This window comes from Conger conger, chromosome 1 (genome assembly GCF_963514075.1).
Source record: "Conger conger chromosome 1, fConCon1.1, whole genome shotgun sequence".
In the NCBI taxonomy this organism is placed as follows: Eukaryota; Metazoa; Chordata; class Actinopteri; order Anguilliformes; family Congridae; genus Conger; species Conger conger.
Genome location: NC_083760.1, coordinates 84,389,425 through 84,415,624, shown reverse-complemented (window position 1 = coordinate 84,415,624; position 26,200 = coordinate 84,389,425). Strand labels below are relative to the sequence as shown.

Here is a 26,200-nt window from a genome sequence, read left to right as displayed (position 1 = left end):
GAGGAAGAGGTGAGTTAGCAGCAGGGAGGTATCTGCCCAATCTGGCAATAAAGTATAAATACAGCAGCACACTGTACAGAGATACAGCACTATACAGTCTGTAAATACAGCACCACACAGTATAGAGATACACCACTATACAGTCTGTAAATACAGCACTACACAGTATGGAGACACAGCACTATACAGTCTGTAAATACAGCAGCACACTGTGTAGAGATACAGCACTATACAGTCTGTAAATACAGCACTGCACAGCACAGTACAGAAATACAACACCGTACAGAGCAATGTAGCAATACAGCCACACACACGAACATACCAACACCCACACAAAAACATCCCACGCTTCCTTGCGCACACATGCAGCCCAAGTACACGCCGACACACATACATGCACACACGTATATGCTGACACACTCACACATGTACACAAACACACACATACGTAGGCAGGCACACAGCTGAACTCACATGAAGCTGACGATGAGCAGGATGGTGGAGATGCTCCCGCCTCCGCGGGCTCGATCTCCCAGCTTCAGGTACTGACCACCTGGGTGAAACAGAGGAGCGAGGTCAACACCCAACACACAGGAAACAGCGGCCCTAACCAAGCCTCCGGAAGAGCACTGCCATTTTACCACAACGCAAGGAGCTTAACCTGAACTGCCCCACAATGAGAACATCTAGTCTGGATGAGCATGTATGCTAAACACCTAAACCAGGGGTGCCCAATCACATCCCAATCAGGTCCGAGAGTACACAGGTTAATTTCAACCAACCAACATATCGCCCGATTTCTCAAACGAGTCCCTGCTCTCTGGATGAAGCTGTGTCCATTCGTGAAATGAGCTGGTGTAGTGGTTTGTTGTAATGAGAAACCACACACACTCAGACAGCCCTCCATGGCACACGATGGGGCACTCTGGCCCAAATGTAGGAAATGTGCTGTTCTGCACTTGGCCACTAGAGGTCAGCGACAGACTGATGTGCGTTGCTTCAGCCTGCACTCAGCAGTCCCCCCCTCCCTCTCTCCAGTAGCCTCCCCTCCCTCTCTCCTGTAGCCCTCCCTCCCTCTCTCCTGTAGTCCGCCCTCCCTCTCTCCTGTAGTCCTCCCTCCCTCTCTCCTGTAGCCCTCCCTCCCTCTCTCCTGTAGCCCCCCCTCCCTCTCTCCTGTAGCCCCCCTCCCTCTCTCCTGTAGCCCCCCTCCCTCTCTCCTGTAGTCCTCCCTCCCTCTCTCCTGTAGCCCTCCCTCCCTCTCTCCTGTAGCCCTCCCTCCCTCTCTCCTGTAGCCCTCCCTCCCCCTCCCTCTCTCCTGTAGCTCCCCCTCCCTCTCTCCTGTAGCCCCCCCTCCCTCTCTCCTGTAGCCCTCCCTCCCTCCCTCTCTCCTGTAGCCCCCCCTCCCTCTCTTGTAGCCCTCCCTCCCTCTCTCCTGTAGCCCCCCCTCCCTCTCTCCTGGAGCTCTCACCGGCCTCCCTCCGGTCCCTCTCCTCCCCGGGGCCTCCTCCGCCGCGCTCCCCTCCGCCGGCCCCTCCGTCCCTCTCCCTCTCTCCTGCTCTCCGGGAGCAGTTGCGCTTGCGTCTGCGCAGGCCGGGCGGGGTCTTGGCTGCGTCGGCCGCGATGGTCTCGCCCGCCCCCACCACCGACACCTCCGACTGGAGCAGAGTCTCCAGCTTACACACCTCCATCTCTGAGAGAGAGGGAGAGAGAGAGAGAGAGAGGGAGAGGGAGAGGGGGAGGGGGGAGAGAGAGAGAGAGAGAGAGAGAGAGAGGGGGAGAGAGAGAGAGAGGGAGAGGGGGAGGGGGAGAGAGAGAGAGGGAGAGAGAGGGAGAGAGAGAGAGAGAGAGAGAGAGAGAGAGAGAGAGAGAGAGAGGGGGAGGGGGAGAGAGAGAGGGGGAGGGGGACAGGGAGAGGGAGAGGGGGACAGGGAGAGTGAGGGAAAGAGTGAGAGGGAGTGAGAGAGCGAGAGAGAGCGAGAGAGAGCGAGAGGGAGTGAGAGGGAGTGAGAGGGAGTGAGAGGGAGTGAGAGGGAGCGAGAGGGGAGCGAGAGGGGGGGAGGTGGAGAGAGGGAGAGAGAGGTGTGGGAGGGGGAGGAGAGATACAGAGAGAGAGAGATGGGGAGAGAGAGAAGGAGAGTATGTGAGAAAATGAGTATATGAGAGAATGACAGTATGAGGGAGAGTGAGAGTATGTGAGCGAATGACAGTATGAGGGAGAATGAGAGTGAGAGGGTTCATGCGAAATAGAGGGACAGGAGAAGGGGGGAGGGGGGAGAGTGCCAAAGGTCCAAAGAGGGGAGCGTGAGAGGGAAGAGTTAGTGTGTGAGAGAGAGGACAGAGGCAGAAAGGGAGAATCAGAGTGTTGTGTGAAAGTGTGTGTGTTGTGCGAGCGAGAAAGTGTGTGTGTTAGATGGAGAAATGGAGAGGGGGGGAGGGGCACAAAAAGAGAAGGGAGAGACAGTAAACAAACGTGTTGTGCCAGACTTTCCCAAAATAAAACAGGAAGGGAGAAAGGAGCGCAGAGAAAGAGGAGAAGACGAAGGGAGCGGGGAGGCGATAATCTCCTTTCTGCAGCCCTGCAGGAGGACAGGAAACAGACTGCACACCACCACCGGCACAGAACCGGTCAGAACCGGTCAGAACCGGTCAGAACCAGATGGAACCAGATGGAACCAGATGGAACCAGACACACCTGCACGCATGCATAGAGAGAGCAGGGCTGGACAGAACCATTCAGAACCGGTCACAACCGGACGGAACCAGGCACGCATGCACAGAGAGAGCAGGGCTGGACAGAACCATTCAGAACCGGTCACAAATGGACGGAACCAGACACGACTCCACGCATGCACAGAGAGAGCAGGGCTGGATAGAAGCGCATGCAGAGAGCCGGTCAGAACCGGTTTGGACAGGTCAGAGCCGGTCAGAAGCACTCACCCATGTGCCTGTAGTACTCCTCGATGCCGCTCCACGTGTTCTTCTCTATCAGAGCCTTCACCAGGCTCCACGGCTGCTTCCTGTAGCAGATATCAGAGGACACTCTGTGGGAGAGACGGAGGGAGGGAAGGGGAGAGATGGGGAGAGAGATGGAGGGAGGGAAGGGGAGAGTGATGGAGGGAGGGATGGGGAGAGAGATGGAGGGATGGATGGGAGAGAGATGGAAGGATGGATGGGGGAGAGATGGAGGGATGGATGGGGGAGAGATGGAGGGATGGATGGGGAGAGACGGAGGGAGGGAAGGGGAGAGACGGAGGGAGGGAAGGGGAGAGAGATGGAGGGATATCAACACCTGATCTTATAAAAGTGGTTAACTGCTCATATCGAACAGCCAGTTCAGGCTGCTATGGTCTGGCTATTTAACGCACAAGTAGACAAACCATGTCAAAAACTCGACCTCAAATGCTACGAATCTACACGAGACAAGCATTTAGTACGATAGAAATACATCTCAAAGATAATGTTTAAACCAGACTCTTTCTGTAAACCATGTGTGATTTATCGACATCTAGAGCATGTAATCTGTCATTGTTTTGCGGGTGTGCGTGTACGTGTGTGTGTGTGTGTGCGTGCGTGTGTATGCGTGTGTGTACGTGTGTGTACGTGTGTGTGTGTGTGTGTGCGTGTACGTGTGTGCGTGTACGTGTGTGCGTGTACGTGTGTGCGTGTACGCGTGTGTGTGTGTGTGTGTGTGTGTGTGTGTGTGCGTGTACGTGTGTGTGTTTTGCACGTGCCAGCACAGGTGTAGTCAGGCCTGTTTACCTGAGACGGCTCTTGTGGCGGTTGACGGAGGTGAGGCAGTATCGGTGAACGGTGTAGAAGTAGTCCTGGTACGGGATGCCCGAAGTGATGACCTCAGAGTCCACCACATAGCACTCGCCCCGGGCACTGCTCCTGTGTAGGGTCTGAGGAGGACCAGAGAAACGCCGTTACCCCCAGCCACACAGCTGCCACGGGGCTATGGAGCAGCCCGTTACTCCGTTTCACAAAGCAGGATTACTGACTTAGCAGGATGACTGCACTGAGTAAAACCCGGAACATGGTTGCCCGGTGCAGTTATCCAGCTAAGTCAGTTATCCAGCTAAGTCAGTAATCCAGCGTCATGTATAGCAAGTTAGGCAGAAAGACGAACGGGACGCTGCACTTTGTGTTAAAAGACCGTCTTAGTGGACAAGGTGCGTGACTGGGACCCGGAAGGTTGGTGGTTAATGCCCTGGCGTAGCCACGAGAAGATGGGCACAGCAAGGCCCTTAAGCCCACAGTGCTCCAGGGGGGATTGTCCCCTGCTTAGTCTAATCGACTAGAAATCGCTTTGGATAAAAGCATCTGCTGAATAAGATTTTTTTTAATTTATTTTTTTGGCCGTTTTTCCGTACTTCCAAGGAACTCAGAAGACGTCAGGAACGATCCAAATACTTTCCCAGCTCTTCCCCCAGGTGGGCTGATGTGCCGTGGAAACCTGGAGTTCCCGGAATTATCTGCTTGTGGATTTCCCCCTTCCACGCACAGTTCACAATTTCTCCTCATTTCGACTTCCTACTTTCCCACTTAATACACTACCTAACTGTACCCTGTCCAACCCATTTGATTTGCTATAATGGATTTCAAAAAACGTTTCTGTTAAATCCATCTACGATTACACCCTGCCAGCCAGCGGGACGGGGCCGAAAACCCAGCCGAAAACCCCAATCAGACCTGGGTCAGTTACGCACTTCATACGCTGTAACCCTTCACAGACCCGTAAAAGTGTGTCATGAGTGAGTGAGCGAAAGTGAGAGGGTGAGATGCTGAGCGAATGAGTGAGAGAGTGAGAGAGTGAGAGAGTGAGAGAGTGAGTGAGTGAGTGAGTGAGTGAGTGAGTGAGTGAGTGAGTGAGTGAGTGAGTGAGTGAGAGAGTGAGTGAGTGAGTGAGTGAGTGAGTGAGAGAATGAGAGAATGAGTGAGAATGAGTGAGTGGGTGAGTGGGTGAGTGGGTGAGTGAGTGAGTGAGTGGGTGGGTGGGTGAGTGGGTGGGTGGGTGAGTGGGTGAGTGAGTGAGTGGGTGGGTGAGTGAGTGAGTGGGTGGGTGAGTGATGTCAGCGAGCACCGATAGATTGCGAGAGCGATGTCAGCTGACCTGGGTCTCCACCACGGGTGCGGTTTTGGGGCCCAGGGGGTTGTTGATGGCGATGGTGTAGCTCAGAATTCTGCTGGTGTTCCCACTACTGCCGTCCAGCTGCCAACCACGCACATTCAGATCTGAGAGAGAGGGAGAAGAAAGGGAGTGAAGGAAGGCAAGAGGAGAAAGTGAAGAAAAAGGGAGAAAGAGAGGGAGCCAAACATGGAGTCACGGTCAGTTCAACTTCACACTTACCGGAAAGTTCCTCGCAGTAATAGATAATAAACCACTCACTTTCTCCCAAAACTACACAAAAAAAAAACAGTCTATCAGAACAGCAAACAGGACAGACCTGTACAGACTAGAGCAGGAGAATGGAGGGAGAGGGGGAGAGAGCGAGAGATAGAGGGGGGGAGGTAATGGAGGGAGAGAGACGGAGGAGGACGGCAGAGATTGTGAGAGAGAGGTTAACAAAGCGTGAAGGAATCCTCAGAGCGTTCATTAACAGGACAAAAGCCATGCGCTCAGCGAGAAGGAACGAGGGAAGGGGGGGGAAGGGGGGGGGAAGAGGGGGGACCGGTGGAGGAAAGAGAGAGCCCCGAAATGAACAGAGTCCACAGGCAGCGCAGCCCTCACACTGGCACACAGCCCTGGCAGCCTCGTGAGGACGCAGAGTTAGCCGTGGTGAGCTTCCTGTCTGCACAGAGCGACAGCCATCAGCACAGAGAGGCCTATCAGCAGCTTTAACCCCTTTAATCTCTCTCCCCCTATCTCTATCTCTCCCTCTATCTCTCCCTCTATCTCCATCTCTCCCTCTATCTCCATCTCCCTCTCCCGCCCCGCCCCACCTCTCTCCCCCACTCCCTCTCGCCCGCCCCGTCTCTCTCCCCATCCCCCCCTCCCTTTCTTCCCCTCGCCCGCCCCATTTCTCTCTCTCTCCCTCCCTCCCTCTCTCTCGCCCCTGCAGTAACGCCAGAGACTCCTCCCACTGCAGGGGCTCTGATTGGAGGGTTGGGACGGGGGGGAAGGTCAAACGCACCAGGCTGGAGGTGCTCGTTATCAAACCCGCAGGAGAGAGGAGAGAGGAGAGGGGCGCAGGAGGGTTTTGGGCTGCTTGTGTTATGGTTTCTGCCGGCCCGGCAGTGCTGTGGCTGTGGCTGGCGACACTCTGACTGGGACAGGGGCCGCACTGGTGCCCAGGCAAAGAACCCGAGGAAGAGAGTGGGGGAGAGTGTGTGTGTGTGTGTGTGTGTGTGTGTGTGTGTGTGTGTGTGTGTGTATAGGTGTGTGTACATAAGTGTATGCGTGCGTGCTCACCAGTGAAGTGCCTCTGGGAGAACAGGTGCTGTATGAAGTGTGTGTCGGCTGAGAAGAGCAGGTCGTGCAGCTTGTCCACGCCCATCCGCACCACCGTGTTAATGTGTAGCCGCCCACTCAGGTCCCCGCAGAACGAGTCCACCTCACCTGCACAGGTAAGGGACAGCCAATCAGAAACGGCACACAAATTAACCACACCTATGACAGCACACATGGAGGGAGGAAGGGGGAAACGGCACACTTTCGTATTAGCAATGCTAACCAGGCCATTTGCTATGCTAACCGGGCCATTAGCACACAGAGTTACAGAGAGGGGCGCAGCACTGCCCCCCTCAGGCCACCCCGGGCCACTGCAGTGCAGGCTCCGGTACAAGGCCGAATGGACGGGCTGTTCTGGAAAAAACCGTGAAACATCGAACCTGAAACGGCGCACCTACCAGCATGGCCGACAAGGCTCCCTTAAAGAGGGGGTGAAACAGCAGCGTGCACTTACACCAGCTAGCCGACGAGTTTACCCGAGTCTAAAACGAGCTTGTCTGCCGACCCACAGCGGACGCGTAGCCATAAACACTTCTGCAATGCGGCCGAACGCAGAGGCCCATGCTCCGCGTTCCTGGCTACGACATCCACCAAGACGCCAGCCTGGGCGTCGTATGGCACACGCCGCACCGGCGACTCCAAGCCCTCCGCAGACTGAGGGTCACGTCACCGAGTTCACCTGCGGCGATTCCAGGCTCGCACAGACGCAGTGGCGGTTTTGACCGTGAACTTCAGCGTGATTTTCAGCATTTATTATTCATGTGTAATTTCAGATCCTGGCTCTAGACCTAAAATACGGGAACACAAATACGTATTCAAGAGGTAAAATGATGGAGATCTTTTTAAACTTTCGCAAAAAGATCACCTTCATTCACAAAACTCTCTCACTTCAGAAGCCATTCTGCTCAAACGCTGTAGCCCTCTCCACCGCTCTTGATTCTATGAAAAATTATATATTTGATCTTTCTGCAAGTCACTCGGTCAACATATGCAGGTAAATATTTACAGTGCAGATTATTATCATCAAGAGCATGCGTCAAATCTTGCAACATTTCACAGTATTTGTGCAGTAAGTGTATTTTTGATCAGGCACAGCTTAAGATGGGGGGGGGGGGGGGGGTCCTGTCTGAGGGGGGTCTAACAGGGGTCAGCCCCATAGGCATGCATACAGAAGTACTGCTCATTCCAAACGCTTATTTCTTCTCCTCTTGAGCAAGAAATGAAATTAAGACGGGGAAGTTGAGAAAACGTGAAACAGTGAGTGAGTGAGATGAAACAGAAATGGCAGATGCGTGGTAGATGGGGAGAGGTCCCCAGGTTGACAATCTATACGTCAGGCTTTCCGAAGTAAGGAGTTCCTAACTTCCTAACATCTAGCTCCTAGAAGGAACATTTAAGGGGTTGGAATGTCCTTAAAGATGCCGGACCTCGGTCGCTTTCTGGGTCAAGAGCAAGAAAAGGATTGGAATGGAATGGAATGAGCCCCTAGACAGGAAACATCAGCAGTGCAGCACTGGGACGAGCCAAGAAAACAAGTCAGTGCGCAGAAAGTTCTTGTGCACTCAGCATGCACACTTCCGGGAGTTTGACTGCCTGGTCCCTCCCATCCGCTCCAGGTCTTACGGACGCTCTATGGTGAGTCTGTGGAGAAGAGGGGGTGGGGGGGGCCACTCACTCTCTTCCTGTGTGTCCGAGGAGTTGCTGGGGTCGGTGGGCAGCTCCTCGTCGTTAGTGACGTCCAGTGAGGAGAGATTTCCCAGGCTGTGGGGCAGTGGAGGAGGCGCGTGATTGGCTGACTCCGACAGGCTCTCCCCGCCCTCCTCCAGGTTCTGAGGACCAATGGGAAAGGGAGGGGGAGGGGTTAGCACAGTGATACCGAGAGAAACCGCAACGCGCGCGCACGCACACACGCACACACGCACACACGCACACACGCACACACGCACACACGCACACACACAAACCCGACAGAGCTCGGGGTTTTAACACTAGCACTGCATGCCGTCTCGCCCATGTAGAAATCCTACCCATGGAATCATGAAGTACTGCCAAAAAAACACAACCCTACTAACATCGGGCTGATGCAGTGTCATGATTAAATGGGCGGCCTGTAGCATAGCGGTTAAGGTACGTGACAGGGACCCGTAAGGTCGGTGGTTCAATCCCCTCCCCAGTGTAGCCAAAATAAGAACTGCTCAGCTGTGGGGCCCTTGAGCAAGGCCCTTAACCCTGCATTGCTCCAGGGGAGGATTGTCTCCTGCTTAGTCTAAATGGTAAATGGTAAATGGTTGGAATTTATATAGCGCCTTTATCCAAAGCGCTGTACAACTGATGCTTCTCATTCACCCATTCATACACACACTCACACACACGACGGCGATTGGCTGCCATGCAAGGCACCGACCAGCTCGTCAGGAGCATTTGGGGGTTAGGTGTCTTGCTCAGGGACACTTCGACACAGCCCGGGCTGGGGATCGAACCGGCAACCCTCCGACTGTCAAGACGACTGCTCTTACTGCCGGAGCCATGTCGCCCCCAGTCTAATCAACCGTACATCGCTCTGGATAAGAGCGTCGACCAAATGCCAATAATGGGATGTAATGTAATGTAATGTAAATGCAATAACAAGGAGAGATATTCAGAAGCAGAACAGCAATTTAACGTGAGAGCCCAAAAGAGGCATGACAAACAGAGGCCGGGAGAGTTCCAACTTCTAATCAGTTAGTGTACACTCACCAAGCACTTTATTAGGCATTTAGATTTATTGACTTTTACTGCTGTAGCCTATCTACTGAAGAGTTATGATGCGTTGCGTGTTCAGAGATGGTCTTCTGCATACCACTGTTGTAATGTGTGGTTATTTGCGTTACTGTCACCTTCCTGTCAGCTTTGACCAGACTGGTCAAAGCTGACAGGAAGGTCAGCCTCCTCTGACCTCTCTCAATAACAAGGTGTTTCTGCCCACAGAACTGCTGCGCACAGGATGTTTTTTGCGTTTCGCACCATTCTCTACAAACTCTAGAGTGAGCGTGAAAATCCCAGAAGCTCAGCAGTTTCTGAGATACTCAAACCACCAACAATCCCACAGTCAAAGTCACTTGTTAAACTTTAATGGCAAGTTGGGCTGTAGTAAAATCTTTGTGCCTTTGAATCAACACAAGTAGTAAATGGATCACACAAACCAATTAACACCAGAGAAATGGTACTACGGACAGAGTTTCGGCAGAGAAGAATTGTAAAACAGTGAAAGACAGAGACAGGTTTGTCCTCACAATAAAGCAGAGCGCATCTCCGATTTCTAATTCCTGAGCCAACTCACAGCCTTCATGCAATGCAGAAGCGCTGGGACAGCCTGTAGTTGTGTTATACGTAAGTGCATCAGTTTCAGTTGTGAGAACGGGTGCATGTCTGCTCTATGAAAACAGCACCTCGCATAAGCCACAGCCACAGTAACTGGAAACCAGGCGTTAGTGGATCCGACACCCAGTGGTAGCGGGGACGTGATTTTTCACACCCTAAATGGCCTTGGGTATGACTCATGCACACACATACACATACACATACACATAGACACACAAACTGCACAGTTCTAATGTCTTTCTGCTAATGTTTCACTCCTAACACAGACCCTAGACCATGAATAGCCTATGCTCACTGAATAAAATAAAAAAAGAAATAAAATTTCATTTTGTTTTATCACACATGTTCATAGCTCAATGATGATAAATATACAATATATTGTGCAGCTCAACACTCACAAACAAACAGCGATTGGCTGACATGCAAGGCACCAGCCAGCTGATCAGGAGCAATTGCGGGTTAGGTGTCTTGCTTAGGGACACTTTGACACACCCAGGGCGGGATCGAACTGGCAACCCTCCGACTGCCAGACGACCGCTCTTAGCTCCTGAGCTAATGTAGTCATATTTTTTTTGTTTGTTTTGTTTTATTTTCTCTACAAGGTGGAGAGTGCAAAGGTTGCTCTAAGACAGAGGTGTCCAGTCTTATTCTAAAAGGGCCGGCGTGGGTGCAGGTTTTTGTTTTAACCCAGCAGTAACACAACTGATTATACTAATGAACCAATCGTGGTCTTTAATCAAGACCTTGATGAGTAGAATCAGCTGTCTTAGTCCTGTGCTAAAACAACAACCTGCAGACACACCGGCCCTTTCTGCATAAGATTGGACGCCCCTGCTCTAAGAGAATCTGCTGAATGCCGAAAACACGATGTGTGGAAAGGAGAGCTGAAGTTGAACCGGAGACGTTTGGGGGCGGTCACGGGACTCACGGCGGAGGCGCCCCCGGTCTGGGTGGAGAGGGCGGCGGACGGGAGGGACCCCTGGGAGCTGGGCGGGCTGGGGGGGCTGGGAGGGCTGGGGTCCGGCTCGAACCCCACCCTGGGGGACGGCACGTCCACCGACGCGCTGGAGGGGGGAGAGGAGCCCCCGCACGGGGCGGACGAGGAGGAGGAGGAGGGCGGCGAGCAGGACACGCCCACCGAGCTCAGCTCCAACAGCTCCGACATCGACACGGACTCCTCCCCCGGCCTGAGAGAGGGAGAGAGAGAGAGAGAGAGAGAGAGAGAGGGAGAGAGAGGGAGAGAGAGGGAGAGAGAGGGAGAGAGAGGGAGAGAGAGGGAGAAAGGGGGACGGAGAGGGAGGGAGAGCAGGGGGGAGAGAGAGAGAGAGAGAGAGAGAAAGAGAGAGGGGGAGGGGGAGGGGGAGAGGGAGGGAGAGTGAGGGAAAGAGTGAGAGAGCGAGAGAGGGAGAGAGGGAGAGAGGGAGGGGGGAGTGGGGGAGGGAGAGAGAGAGGGAGGGAGGGAGAGAGAGAGAGAGGGAGAGAAAGGGGGAGAGGGGGAGAGAGGGGGGGAGGGAGAGAGGGAGAGGGGGAGAAAGGGGGGAGGGAGAGAGGGAGAGGGGGAGAAAGGGGGGAGGGAGAGAGAGAGAGAGAGAGAGAGAGAGAGGGAGAGAGAGAGAGAGGGGGAGAGGGAGAGGGACAGAGAGGTGGACAGTGTGAAAGTGTGCAAACCAACCTCATTCGCACAAAGCTGGATTAACGGGTTAGCCGGAGAACTGCACAGAGTAAAACCCGGAACACACGCGCGCACACACACGTGTGCACACGCACACACACAGGGACTCACAGCAGACCGTTGATATGCTGAGCGGTGGGGGAAACGTAGTCGTCGTCCTCGCTGGTGAGGCCCAGCTCTGTGCCATAGCACTGGTGCACAATGTGCCACAGCTCCTTAGGAGAGAGGGGCTGGGGAGAGAGAGAGAGAGAGAGGAGAGAGAGAGAGAGAGAGAGAGAGGCAAAGCCCCAAGTTAACTACACTGCTCACACCAAGACAGAGTGACAGTCACATTAACCAAGCTCCTTATTACAGAGAGACAGGGCTACGGTCATATTAACTACACTGCTCAGATCAAGACAGGGCAACAGTCATATTAACTACACTGCTCAGATCAAGACAGGGCAACAGTCATATTAACTACACTGCTCAGACCAGGCTCCTTATTACAGAGAGACAGGGCAACAGTCATAGTAACTACACTGCTCACACAAAGACAACATACCTGCTCCATATCCCAAAAAACCTGCACTCGGTACAAATATCACAGCTAGCAATAGAGAGCAACAAAGACAGGAACCGAGGCAGAGTCAAAAGACAAAGAAAAAGAAAGAAGGGGGGATGGAGCAGTAAATACAGGGAGGGAGAAAGAGAAGGAAATAGAGAGGCGTTGCAGGGCAACAGAGAGAGAGAGAGAGAGAAGCTGGGAGCAGGCCAGCACCTTGTCCATCAGTGCGTTCTGCCACAGCCGGAAAATCAGCATGTAGCTGCGGTCCCTCGCTCCGAACGACGTGAAGAAGTGCTGTGGAGAGGGAGAGACGTTCACTGCATGTTCCCACACGCCCTTTCCAATCAGATTTTTGTCTTTGCAAGCGTTTTTTTGTAATGTAATACGATTCGAGACCGTATTCGGTCTTAAGTTTGTTTTAAAGTCACTGTTCGCTTGACAAGTGAAATTCTCACCCCACTGGAATTTTTTGTATTAGCTATTGTATTGTTGTACTCAGGATATTCTAGCTGCCAACTGTGGTATGCTAGTTTGGAAGTCTTCCAGGGTTCTGATAATCTGTATGTTTACACTCGGACTCGGAACTGTACTGTCCTCTCAGGTCCTCTTCGCACTTGTACTTGTGTTTGATTTGCACTTTGTTGTACGTAGCTCTGGATAAGAGCGTCTGCTAAATGCCATGTAAGGTAAAAAAAAAAAAAATCTGTTTCACCTCATTAGCAGTTTTGTCTCATTTAGCAAAAAAAGTATTAGAAATAAGATATTGAGTCTAAATATAAGACTAAGATCACTTCTTAAGACTTACGGGGGGGTGGGAGACTTGGTCAGCGCTGATTGGACGGTGAGTACGGGGGGGGCGGGAGGCCAGGTCAGAGTTGATTGGACGGTGAGTATGGGGGCGGAAGGCCAGGTCAGAGTTGATTGGACGGTGAGTACGGGGGCGGGAGGGCAGGTCAGAGTTGATTGCACGGTGAGTACGGGGGCGGAAGGCCAGGTCAGAGTTGATTGGACGGTGAGTACGGGGGCGGGAGGGCAGGTCAGAGTTGATTGGACGGTGAGTACGGGGGCAGGGCCCTCTCTCACCTTGTCGTGGTCGGTGCTGATCTGAATGGCGTTGGGGATCAGTTTGGCCGTCTTCTCCTTGGTGAGGGTGGTCACGTCCTTCAGCAAGATGGTGATCTGTGAAAGGGGGGAGGTGGGAGGTGAAGCTGGCGGGCGAGTGTGTGAGTGTGTGTGTGTGTGTGTGTGTGTGTGTGTGTGTGTGCACGTGGGTGTGTGCCTGTGTTTGTGTGTCAGCAGCTGTGTGTGTGTGTGTGTGTGTGTGTGTGTGTGTGTGTGTGTGTGTGTGTGTGTGTGTGCCTGTGTGTCAGCAGCTGTGTGTGTGTGTGTGTGTGTGTGTGTGTGTGTGTGTGTGTGTGCCTATGTGTCAGCAGCTGTGTGTGTGTGTGTGTGTGTGACAGCAGCGGTGTGAGTGTTCATGCGTGTGTGCACGTGCATATAATGCTGTGTTTACCAGCACTTCTGAGTGCTTGTGTGTGTGTGCGCGTGTGTGTGTGCGTCTATGCTTGTGTGTCACTCACAGTGGTCTCCCAGCGGAAGATGTTGCTATAGAAACAGAGCCAGTTTTCGGACAGGTAGAGGCGGCCCTGCAGCAAGATGTCCTTCTGAAGTGCACAGGAGTAGTCTGAGGAAGAGGAGGAGAGGCCAGAGAGGAAGATTACATCACGTTTCATACAGATGACGCTTTTATCAAAAAACTACGTAAGAGCATACCAAGGTCATTAGAGCAACTACAGAACAGAACAGGTCGGATAAGGTACAATTCACATAGAACCAGTTGTCTATGGGCATGAACATCAAGCCTAATACACATGGCAAACAGGCCATGTCGGTAATAAAGGGCGGCCTGTAGCGTAGTGGTTAAGGTAAATGTCTGGGACCTGCAAGGTCGGTGGATCAATCCCCGCTGTACCCACAATAAGATCCGCACAGCCGTTGGGCCCTTGAGCAAGGCCCTTAACCCTGCATTGCTCCAGGGGAGGATTGTCTCCTGCTTAGTCTAATCAACTGTACGTCGCTCTGGATAAGAGCGCCTGCCAAATGCTATTAATGTAAAATAAGGTAAGCAACTACAGCACCAAGATGAATACAAATGCTACAATCCTAAAATTAAAATACAAAGAGCAAGACGAGGACTAAGAGACATGGACCGGTGACACACAAGTGATAATCTATACGGGCACAACGACCCAATCAAGGCAAGCCTAGATGACAAGGCCTAGAGCAGGGCTGCCCAACATCGTTTCTGGAGGTTGACCATCCAGTAGGTTTTCACTCCAAACCCTCACAGAGCACACCTCATTCAACAGCTAGAGCAGGGCTGCCCAACCTTGTTTCTGGAGGTTGACCATCCAGTAGGTTTTCTACCCAAACCCTAAACAAGCACACTCCATTCAACAGCTAGAGCAGGGCCGCCCAACCCTGTTCCTGGAGATCTACTGCCCCGTACGGGTTCATTTCAACCCTAATTTGGCACTTATTTCAACCAATTATCAGCTCAACGAGATCTCTAGCTGTTGAATGAGGCGTGCTTTGAAACCGTACAGGACGGTAGATCTCGAAGAACGGGGCTGGGCAGACCTGGCCTAGATTGACAATGAAAGGCCTAGGTTTGGACTTCATAAGATGACCGTATGGTGATCCGAGTATTCACTTTTCCTTTACTGCAGAAAGCCTCAGGTTATGAACAATCATCCATTGCGAGCGCCCTGCATTTGATAAGCAGATGCATCAAACTGGTCACATGACTCACCCACAATGAGCCTCTCACTGTCCGGGAGCTTCTTAAAGAGCTTACGGAAGTCCTCGTTCCGCTGCTTGTACGTAGGACTGAGTACCTGCATGGGAGGGAGAGAAGGAGTGTGAATGAGGGGGAGGTGCGTGTGTGTGTGTGTGTGTGTGTGTGAGAGAGAGAGAGAGAAAGCAAGAGAGTGAGAGAATGCCTTTAAACTGGCTGCAAGCAAAACTTCTCCCCTCCTCCAGACAGGGTGTGTGAGAGAGAGGGAGAGAGCGAGTGTGCGAGACAGAGTGTGTGTGAGAGAGAGAGAGGGAGAGGGAGAGGAAGTGAGAGAGAGGAGAGTGAGAGGGAAGAGAGTATGAGAGGGAGTGAAAGAAGAGAGAAAGAGTGCGTATGTGAGAGGGAGAGAGCTTGTGTGCGCGCGCGTGTGTGTGCGCGTGTGTGTGCGAGAGAGAGAAAGCAAAAGTGAGAGAATGCCTTTAAACTGGCTGCAAGCAAAACTTCTCCCCTCCTATCCCTTCAATTTTCACGACATATTTCAAAGCCATTTCCTGGCGCAGCCCACAGTTCCGACAGCAGACAGCTTTGGATAGTCAAGGTCCACCTTTGGAAAATTATAGACTATCGCAGCTCTGGCTGAGGAAATGTTTTGCACAGAAAGCCAGGGATTTACAGGAAAAGAAGGCATTAAAAACTGACTCATCTCTTGCTTAATAACAGTACAGAAGTAGCGTAAACTACTTATTCACTACTAAAAAGTAGTGAATAAATGATGCTAGCACAGGTAACACTAACAATCAAGTTGTTTGGGCATCAATTTAAGGCATCTCACAGCCAAAGACAAATCCAGAGAGGGAGAGAAAGAGAGAGAAAGAGAGAGAAAGAGAGAGAAAGAGAGCAAAAGAGACAGAAAGAGACAGAAAGAGAGCAAAAGAGAGCAAAAGAGAGCAAAAGAGAGAAAGAGAGAGAAAGAAAGAGAAAGAGAGGGCGAAAGAGAGAAAGAGTGAAAGAGAGAGCAAAAGAGACAGAAAGAGACAGAAAGAGAGCAAAAGAGAGCAAAAGAGAGCAAAAGAGAGAAAGAGAGAGAAAGAAAGAGAAAGAAAGAGCGAGAGGGCGAAAGAGAGAAAGAGTGAAAGAGAGAGCAAAAGAGAGAGAGAAAGAGCGAAAGAGAAAGAGTGAAAGAGAGAGAGAGAGTGTGGGAGGCAGAGGAGAAGAAAGAATGGACGGAACACAAAGTGAAAGGTTGCAGGAGGAGGAGACTCCCCAGCGGCGGCCATTTTGTGCAGGGTCAGCAGAAGCAGAGGCGCTCAGGTGTGAACGCCCGTGCGAAACGAGCCGTACTCACGTTGTACCAGCTCTGCATCTTCTGCAACAGAGAGAGAGAGAGAGAGAGAGAGAGAGAGAGAGAGAGAGAGAGAGAGAGAGAGAGAGGGCCAGGTCAGGGAGGGCGGACACACGGCTAGCATCGCACAAACTTCGGTTCAGAGCGACGGTGAGGAGACGGATATCTGGCGCTACGCTCAGCGGTCCGACACAAAGCTGTTTATGTGCAAACAGTCCGTCGCTTATTGATCTACACGGTCGGTCTGCATTTCAACACGTCAATTTACCGCCCCTGTATCCTCTGTGTGTCCGGCTACTCAAATGTCCCGGAGCATCAGTCTATCAACACATCGATCTCTAGACGTAAGCTGATGAGTCTGAATGTTGTTCAGATCTGCCGATAGTCCAGCCAAAAATCTCAGCTCCATGACACCTACACTGGCCCGGTCTGATTTCATCTGACATTCACCAAATTACCCAAACAAGAGGCAGAATGACCCTTAGCAAGCACCATTCTTGCCCCATCATAATAAACTATACCAAATTTAAAATATATATATTTTTTTTCTTTTGGAGGGAGGATCCACATTTAGGATATGATGCCACACTCTGTGTGTGTCTGTTGCATCTGAACACCTCCAGAACATCAGGCGGCCATTTTATTGTCCCCCCCCCGCTCCTATTTATCCGTTATCTCTGCCTAAGCAGCCCTCATACCGCAGACAGCCCCACAAAACCAAGCCGTATTACGCCCCCAAAACAACACCCCCACAGCCCCGGGCAATTCCCGGCTTTATTACACCCCAATACAACGGGATCAGAGGATCTGGAGCGGGTGGGAATGTTTCTCGCCTGGTTTGTAGAGTAACAAACCGTTGGTAAAGGGAGCTGTAAGCGCGGGGCGAAGGCCTTCGGTCTCCTACACCCGCTTGCGGCCGGGCGTACGGCATCCTCTGTGACATCACTGAGTACCCACTCATCCAACGTAACGCAACATAATGGCAAGAACAGGCCATTCGGCCCAGCAATGCTCAACTTTTTCCTACCATTAAAGTGTAGTTTACCTAAAAGCTAAACAGCACCTAGCACCGTATCGAGCCTGGTCTTGAAAACCACCAGAGATTCAGCCTCCACTTACACGAACTGGCAAGCTACTCCACACAGTGACCTGCTACTCTGTATGGAAAAAAAAAACCACTTCCTAATGTCGGTGCGGCGTTTACCCTTGGCCAATGTACATTTACAGGGGCGGCCTGTAGCGTAGTGGTTCAGGTGGTTAAGGTAAATGACTGGGACACACAAGGTCGGTGGTTCTAATCCCAGTGTAGCCACAATAAGATCCGCACAGCCGTTGGGCCCTTGAGCAAGGCCCTTAACCCTGCATTGCTCCAGGGGAGGATTGTCTCCTGCTTAGTCTAATCAACTGTACGTCGCTCTGGATAAGAGCGTCTGCCAAATGCCACTAATGTAATAATGTCATTTAGGCCCCTCCATTCTGCCAACAGAACTCAACCTGAAGAATCTCCTGCAGTTCACATTAATGTTGAATTTAAAAGCCTCGATAAGTCTGGCCTTCCCTGTCCGCCTCTCTACACGGCGGACGGGCGGGCGGGCGGAAGCGGGGCGGTTACCTTGGCGTTTCGGGCGAAGTGTCTCGGGCCGAGGGGGTAGGAGGACGATGACGAGGACGGGGTGGGCGGGAGGGGGCTGTCGGACCCGCCCCCCTCCCCCTCGCTGGCCCGCCCCCCCAGGACCCGCCGGCGTACGGAGGGGGAGCTGCCAGGCGTACTGCGCGGAGAGTTACTGGCGGTACTGTGGGGGGGGGAAGGGGGGAGAGTTACTGGCGGTACTGTGGGGGGGGAAGGGGGGAAGGGGGGAGAGTTACTGACGATACAATTCCTTTTCTTTTTTATGTTCCTCGCCCCTTAAAACATCCCCCCTCCCCCCGGACCATGGAACACAATTAAAAGACAGAAAGACAACCCAAGTCAAAAATGTAAACATTCAAAATCATAACAAAGATTAGGTTAAACTACAGTAATATACTGCATGAATGGGTGGACACAGGTTAAAATACCACATGGGGGTGCAGGTTAATATACCTATTCTCGGCGAGCACGCACGCACACGCACGCGTGCACGCACACACGCACACACGCACACACGCACACACGTACAGGTGAAGGGCCTTTGAAATGCACAGTTGTGCTGGACCTTTTTTTATTGTAACATGCATGCATGTGAAATATGTGATACATGTGTGCAAGTGTGGTGTCTGCATGTGCGTCTCTGTGTGCGTGTGTGTCTGTCTATGCGTGTGTGCAAATGTTTCTTTGCATGTGTTTGTCTGTCTACTGCGTGTGTGTGCAAATGTTTGTTTGCATGTGTGTCTCTGTGTGCGTGTGTGTCTGTCTGTGCCGTGTGCACATGTTTGTTTGCATGCGTGCGTGAGACAGAGTTAATAGATGAGTTTATTGGACTGCACGGGACTGGAGTTTGCCTGATGCGAGTGACTTAAATTAATTTAAGAGCCCCAGCCCTTTTGCACTGCTGCTGGTGGGTTCAGCAGGAGACCCTTCCTGTGCCGGGGACAAGCCCACAGCTGTGCAAATAAGGCCGCACTGACTCAAACTCATACCTTCTCTCTCTCTCTCTTTTTTTTTTTTAAACAACATACAGAAAACTAACATATTTATGTCACAACAGTGTTTCCATGGTTACATTCCATTCCCGTTTCAGGGGGAAACGGGCCACTAGTGGGCGAAGGTGTCTGAACACAGAGGAACCATGGCCTGAGTGTGTGTGTGTGTGTGTGTGTGTGCTACAGCAACAGAAACCTATAACAATGCTTTTCCTCATTCACAAATGGAAATAAGGCAGGTTGTAAGGTCCAGACAGAGAACATTCTGTGACATGGAAACTCAGGCAAAAAGAAGTTAAGAAATCCAAGGTATGAAGCAGAAACAGTCCACCAAAAGGCGGTATTCTGGTTATTAAACAGATCATACCACCACCCCATCCCAATTTCGCTATGCACTGTGGGTCATGGAATTAGCCAAAGAAAGGATCTCCATTATGGTGATTTAAACAGGATCAAAACAAGCGTTAACAAGGACATGTGGGGGAAAATTAATAACACAGGAGCACAGGACATGTGGGGGAAAATTAATAACACAGGAGCACACAATGCTCCCAGTGTAGGATATGACCGCTAATGTCATAGTTATGCTGACCATCTCTCTCAAACAGTAATTCATCACTGAGGGTGGCCATGTCTTTTTCTCATACACACACACACACACACACCCACACACACACACACACACACACACACATACACTTTCAGTATGCAAAATGTCCAGCCATTTCATATTATTGAGGCTTTTTATCCTCGTTCTCAAACTCCCCTCTTTGAAAACCCCCCCACCCCACGAGTCCATATTTTTCACCCTCTCCCCAGCCCAGCACTCGTCTGTCCTCTGTCCACTGCCAAGATCCCTTCAGAACCTGCCGACCCGATTCGCGTTGTCCTGGAGACGCAGGAAGGGGGACGACTATTGCGGTTTCCAAGGTAACGCCGCTCGCCGCGGAACACCCCCGGCCCTGTCCGTCCAGCTGCTATAGCCGGAGGGAAGTCGAATTCTAGGGTTCACAACATGCAAACTATACAGTAATACCACTTAACAGGCTAGTAGTTAGCACGCCTGTCCTTTCTCCTTGTGTAGAATCGCAAACCAACACCGTTATTATTAGTGCCCCCAAAGCAACGTAGTTAGCTATAGCCTTTGCTAACATGGTGTGCTATACCAGCAGAACAACAAATTAATATGAACGTTAGATGGTGCATATTATTTGCACTCTTTAGCCAAATTAACTGCCCGTAGGCTACTCCATAAACTCCGTGTACATGTTGTAGAATCACACCGTCAAACGTCGAAGGTACCCTTGTGCTCAAATGAATCCGTTTAGTGTTTATGAACTACATCCTATTTGTAACTGCAAACGATGCTGTGGTTTTTGAGGCAAACAATATGATTACACACACCACACCGCAGAATGTACACAAACCATAAATGAAAAATAATACGAGAGCAACACATGGACACAGCCATTAGCTACGGAAAGAACTACAGAAGGACAACCAAAACATAGAAAAAGGTCATGAGCACATGCGTCTCGTTAGCCAACGTATTCTCGTTAGGCAATGAAGGATACACACCGCCCAACTCAGACAATAAATTATCCTTCCAACCGGCCCTGTTTAGAATTTAGGCTAAACCGCTAATCCCTTTAACAATCACTTTCCCATTAGCTTGCTAGCCTGATAACCAGCTATCTACATGCTTTCGGTGTCCCTTGCAGTGAACTTACATTAAAGGGCGCGCAGACAATACATACAGCGTGCGAGCGCGCGCACACACACACACACACACACACACACACAACGAAGGCACCAAAATAAACGATATGATCCACAGATTTGAAGGAATTCGTCAACGTTAACTATCTAATATACTACTCACTCGAACATGTCATGAGGCGATTCCGAATTTACACGTTCCCACGTCGGCTTTAGTACAAATAAGCCCTGTAGTGGTTGCACTGCGCCTGATCCCGCAGACGCTAGCGTTTGCTCCGACGCTTCTGTTAGAAGGATAAATTACGCATAAGGGTTCCGAAATTGACGTTTGCCCCCCACGACGCCCGTGTTCAAATTCCCAAAAAACTGTCCCTCTTCATTTTCGTCCGCAACGTCGGCGGAGGTACCCGACCCCGGCTACCTTCTCGTTTTGCGGCGCCGCGATAAACTAACGATGCGGCCGCAAGTAATCCGGGTGGCGCTGAGAGATGGACAAGGGGAGGGGGAAGGGGAGGAGGAAACGGAGGAGAGAAGAGGGGAGGGGAGCCCACATCGTGGGAGAAAAGGCTTGCTGTATACACTGCTGCGCCGAGGGAAATGGCCATTAACCTATTTTTTGTGTTACGATTCCAATATTGGTTGAAAGCGATAACATTGTTTTGGCAATACGCCTACTGTCCGTGAGAGAGACAACATAGATGCGGAAATTAAACGAGGGCTTTTAAGTGACCGATAGACCGCAGAAACACCTTTCAAAATACAAAACTAGGCGTTCAGACCACAATGTCGATACCAATTGCCATGACCATAATCATAGTGACAACGTTAATCCCCATTATACTAAATGGTATTGTACAAATTGTGATAATTCCGTTAATCTCAGACCTCTTCTCACAGAGCCCCGCCCTCGCTGCCCTTAACCCCAGTCCCTCACTCTATATGCATGGATTACAGGCCCCGATGGCACATAACAATCCACATACTGTGTAGTCCTCTCTCCTGTCTGTCCGTCTCCGTCTCTCTCTAACCTCCTATAATCCGCTTTCCTGAGGCCTGGCGGTGGCAGTCATAATCTCTGGGGTCAAAGTGCAGGAGGACGGGAGGAGAAGGATGGGGAGGATGAGGGGAGGTGAATGGAACACAGCCTTATCCACCTCTACTGGGGGCTCATTCCATTATTTTTCTCCTCTCCCCCCCCCCCCCCTTTTCTGGCCCCTAGCCCCTAGCCCCACCCATCGGGAGAGATGAAAGAAAAAGTAAAAAAGTGAATTAGGCAAGTGGAATGCCCTTGCTCCTTCAAACGTCAGAATGAAGCCCGTGGCAGATGGGGAGAGGTGGATTCACAGGTCGATAATTTATACGTCAGGCATTCGGGTGAGAGAAAAAAAAATGCATTTGCAGAAGTTTTATTGCTCAAAGTAAAGATTGGGCATTCATAACTTCTACTCCTAGCTCCTAGAAGGAACATTTAAGGGGTAGGAATTTCGGACCTCGATTAGGAGGAAGGAAAAAGTGGAGCAAAATAAGATATTGGTATGGGCCCTTTGTGTGAAAATCAGCAGAAAAGGGAAGTCGGTCATTTGGATCGACTCCTCTATACAAACCCTGTTGGCCTTTGGCTCACCGAATCATTCACCACAAAACAAATAGATAAAATCGACAAAAACCCGAAGTCAGGTGAGGCGCAATCAATGGTGCGTTTTTGCAACGGCAATTAAGCCAGCGGCAATCCAGGGTCACCGTATCTCACAGCCGTTGGTTTCAAATTCCCCGTGACTGAACGGAACTGATCTATTAACGCGCTCGACTAACGCCCCGAGACCGAGGTCACGAGATGCGTGTGAATGAATAACTCGGTAGTTTTCACTTTCCACAGACATTCCCATAGGTCGGGCTAAACTGCCTATATGCACAGTGTACACAAAGTCGTTTTGACACGCAGCGCACAGTCCGGCAGAAATGACACAACTGTTGATTTTAGTCGCATTTAAGTATGTTTTGAAATATTTAAGATATTTTACCATTTAAAAGCAGGCGCTACAAAAACACAGTGAAAGTATTGAAACTTGCAGCCCCCCCCCCCCCCCCCCCCCTCCATGCATTCCACCCTATTAAGAAACTGCATTTACACAAGCTGTTGGAAGAACTTTATGACATCACAACCACACGCTCATTTGCATGTCCGCCTGCAGCACAGCCTTGTAGCCGAGAGACAGCCAAACGGCATTCAGTTTGTTGCAGCCAATGAATAAACCGGCCAATCAGAAAATATTCATTGATATTAATTAGCCTTGAAGACACAGTCACTAAAACCGCCTGTTCTTGGTAAAGCGCAGGAGGCCCCGGAGAAAGGACAAGTAAAAACTGGATAGTGATGGACGCAAATGTCTTCTTATGGATATCAGGACCTAAAATAAAACACAATCAAACACTCCAGGCAAAGGGTGGAAAATCAACAAATCATTCAATCAACTGATCACCTGAGATAAAGGCACAAGTTCTGACAGGCTCCAGGAACTGACAAGCTTAACTGGAACGTGGATCCTGGGACAGGAGGTGCTCCTCGTATCTGAGGTAAACTGCCAACAGGCATCGCACTCTCCATGCAAGATGTCCTGAGAAATGCTGAGAAAGCACCCACCCCTGAATGGCTTCCTTTACACCATCAGCTGCCAAAACCCAGAGCGTGTAGCACACGTGATGTTGACGGCCTAGGTACGACACTGTTTTTAAGGTGCGAGATCCCAAATACGCGATTCTTAACCAAACGTTCCAATGCTGATGCATTTTTTTTTTTTTTATAATTTTTTTTTTTTTGGCATTATATATACATTTAATTCCAAAAAAACCTTTTCTTCAAAGGGTTAATGCTGTAAGATAAACAGAGGCGTAGCTGAACCAAACCGAAGAGGGCAGCTGCTAGCCTGCCAGCAACGGGGGGGGGGGGGGGGGGTTCATAAGGAAGCAGGAACGCCTCATGACTACAGGCTCCTTTAAACACAAATAGCACCTCTAAACAAAACAGTCAGTCAGAGCCCGGGGGGGAATCGGCATAGCTCAGCTGTGTACCAGCTACGGCACACCGAGCCTCCACGGGTGGTTCTAGCGACCGTCACACAAAGGCGTGGCGGAGCTTCACCTGGAGAATTCTTAAAAGGTAGTCCCAATTCAAATAGCTGCAAATAGACACGCAAATCCCCTCTCCAACCCACAACGGTCACCCAGTGACAGACTCTCAGGGTTTCCTTACAAAAGCAGCCAAGGACACAGTGTGCCCGATCCGCCCGCATTTATCTTTGGAGGAACCACAGTTCCTGCCCGTGAGCATCACGCCCATTCTGAAAACTAAAATGAATACCCGCCACTGCTTTGTCTTTACAGACAACAACAATCCTGATTAAATTAACACACAGCCACTGAGCTGAATTAGCCACTTTTTGAGCCCCTCTCCTAATCTCGCTAATCATCCCTGAGAGGAGGTCTTCTCCAAGGCAAAGATAAGAGTATTTAAGCGTGGAATTTCATCAAATATAACGGCTGAGCTGTGGCACAGGGGTGGGAATTTTTTTTTATTGTTCATTTCTAAAATGGGTCAATAAAAATGGGTTGTTAACATTAAATGGGCAAGAGCAGGACCACAGCTTTGTATATGGGCCGCACAAAGTGCATCCAGCATTCTCAGCTGCCTCTCTGACAGGCTGGCAGAGCCCAGCGCTGCACCACTGAACAGAGCCTCCGATTGGCCGGCTATGACATCATCAGCTGCAGCTCAAGCTCTGATTGGCCAGTGGTGATGTCATGTGTTGGAAACCACAGCAACCGAGGGGGAAAACCCCGCCCCTTACTCGTCTGGTGACCTAGCTCAGCCTCCCCCCTCCCTTTTGCTCTGACTGTCCTCTTGCTTCTTGTCATCATTTCTCTCCCCATGTTTTTTTACATCTCTCGCCTTTTACACAATCTCTTTCCTCAACAGCTCCCTTTGCAACCCAATCCAGGCATGCGTCAGCATACCAGAGTGACAGCCCATTCAGAGAAATGCTGCACGTCGGCCAAGACGTCACGTTCGCACCAAAGCGCCACTCGCACTCACACGCACTCTACCCTACACACACACACACACACACACACACACACACACACACACACACACACACACACACACACACACACACACGACCAGCTGCAGCACCTCGCCACACGCAGTGGGCTTCATCGCCTCCCTTTGATGCCTGTGACGCCCAAAAATCGCATCCGATTGGTCGACAAGGTCTCCGCGTGCTCTGCGCCAACCAGGCTGCAGTCTTTTGGGGAGGGGGGAGCCTTGAACTGGCCGGTGGCCGGATTGGACGAGGCGGATATCCTACCGAGAGCTCACCATGCTTCACGGAGCCTATAACGCACACCGGTACTCACGATTAATACAACGCCAATCGATGGATGGACACCTTATGAAATGCCATTATACATGAATACAATGACAATGCCCAAATGACTATAGAAATAAGAGTTTTCAAAAGTAATAACAACAACAGCCACTTCTTTGTCATCACCATGAACCAACCCTATCCCAAAATATTTACGGGAAACAAACATGTCAAAAGTTCACAGGTCACGCAGGCCTGAAAACAGTGGAAAAACACCCTGGTGCAATGAAGCAATTGGCCCGCAACCAGCCAGGAGCACCACGCAGGCCTTCAGCATGACTGAACTCTGCGTCAGCAGTGACATCAGCAAGCAGACACATACCAAGGGGTACCTCACGGCAGCCCACTCCGGAGTGCCTGTGGCAGACTACATTAACCTGCTTATTTGTTTAGTCAACACTAACACAGAGGAGAACGACACAGCTCGCATAGCGATTTTCCGCATCATTTTTCTCATTCATTTTTTTTCCATTCACATTAGCCATAAAAACAATCGAGGTGGGGTTCCATGCCAAAGGCTACGACTGCAGTTCGACACCTGGAAATGGAACCTGCAGGTTCTGGGGTACAGGCCTCAGCACCCGATCCACAACACTGCCAGGACAGTATGGAATGACGCCGGATGACAATGGTCGGTGTGGAGAGAGCACGGACTTGCAGCTAACTTAAGTCTGTGTGGAGCCATTACTGACCTGAAAGTAAAGTGTCAGCTGATGTGTACAGCACCAACTTGAAGCTCTCACAGTCTGTGTGGAGACAGCACTGACCTGAGTGTCAGTCGGTGTAGAGCAGCATGTATCCAACTATGGGTCAGGACCCAAAATGGGTCATGGGAGTGAATGGGGTTTTTCCTGGAATGAGTCGGTAGTACACTAGGCTATGCTAGGATGTGTATTTTGTGGGTCCCTGAAAGTATCTTAGAGCACCGACCTGTGTCAGTTGGTGTAGACCAGAGCACCGACCGGTGTCAGTTGGTGTAGAGCAGAGCACCGACCTGTGTCAGTTGGTGTAGAGCACTGACCTGTGCCAGCTTATGTAGACCAGAGCACCGACCTGTGTCAGTTGGTGTAGAGCAGAGCACCGACCTGTGTCAGTTGGTGTAGAGCAGAGCACCGACCTGTGTCAGTTGGTGTAGAGCACTGACCTGTGCCAGCTTATGTAGACCAGAGCACCGACCTGTGTCAGTTGGTGTAGACCAGAGCACCGACCTGTGTCAGTTGGTGTAGACCAGAGCACCGACCTGTGTCAGTTGGTGTAGACCAGAGC

The 26,200-nt window shown here is 51.0% G+C and overlaps 1 protein-coding gene across 5 annotated transcripts in view; it reads right to left on the bottom strand.

Moving 5' to 3' along the window:
- The window catches only part of gramd1a (GRAM domain containing 1A), a 39,720-nt gene that overhangs the window by 5,352 nt on the left and 8,168 nt on the right, over positions 1-26,200 (bottom strand). For 4 of the 5 annotated variants that reach the window (XM_061241325.1, XM_061241353.1, XM_061241344.1 and 1 more), the window contains 15 exons: positions 17,782-17,962; positions 16,173-16,193; positions 14,843-14,927; positions 13,611-13,714; positions 13,114-13,209; positions 12,244-12,324; positions 11,595-11,713; positions 10,740-10,998; positions 8,127-8,280; positions 6,413-6,559; positions 5,114-5,235; positions 3,760-3,902; positions 2,938-3,041; positions 1,469-1,690; positions 475-553 (listed from right to left, as the gene is read on the bottom strand). In XM_061241325.1, coding sequence (XP_061097309.1) covers positions 475-553; positions 1,469-1,690; positions 2,938-3,041; positions 3,760-3,902; positions 5,114-5,235; positions 6,413-6,559; positions 8,127-8,280; positions 10,740-10,998; positions 11,595-11,713; positions 12,244-12,324; positions 13,114-13,209; positions 13,611-13,714; positions 14,843-14,927; positions 16,173-16,193; positions 17,782-17,962 — 1,917 coding nt within the window. Of the gene's footprint in view, positions 1-474; positions 554-1,468; positions 1,691-2,937; positions 3,042-3,759; positions 3,903-5,113; positions 5,236-6,412; positions 6,560-8,126; positions 8,281-10,739; positions 10,999-11,594; positions 11,714-12,243; positions 12,325-13,113; positions 13,210-13,610; positions 13,715-14,842; positions 14,928-16,172; positions 16,194-17,781; positions 17,963-20,673; positions 20,923-26,200 lie in introns of those variants that run through there. The other variant, XM_061241360.1, reaches the window with a different exon arrangement.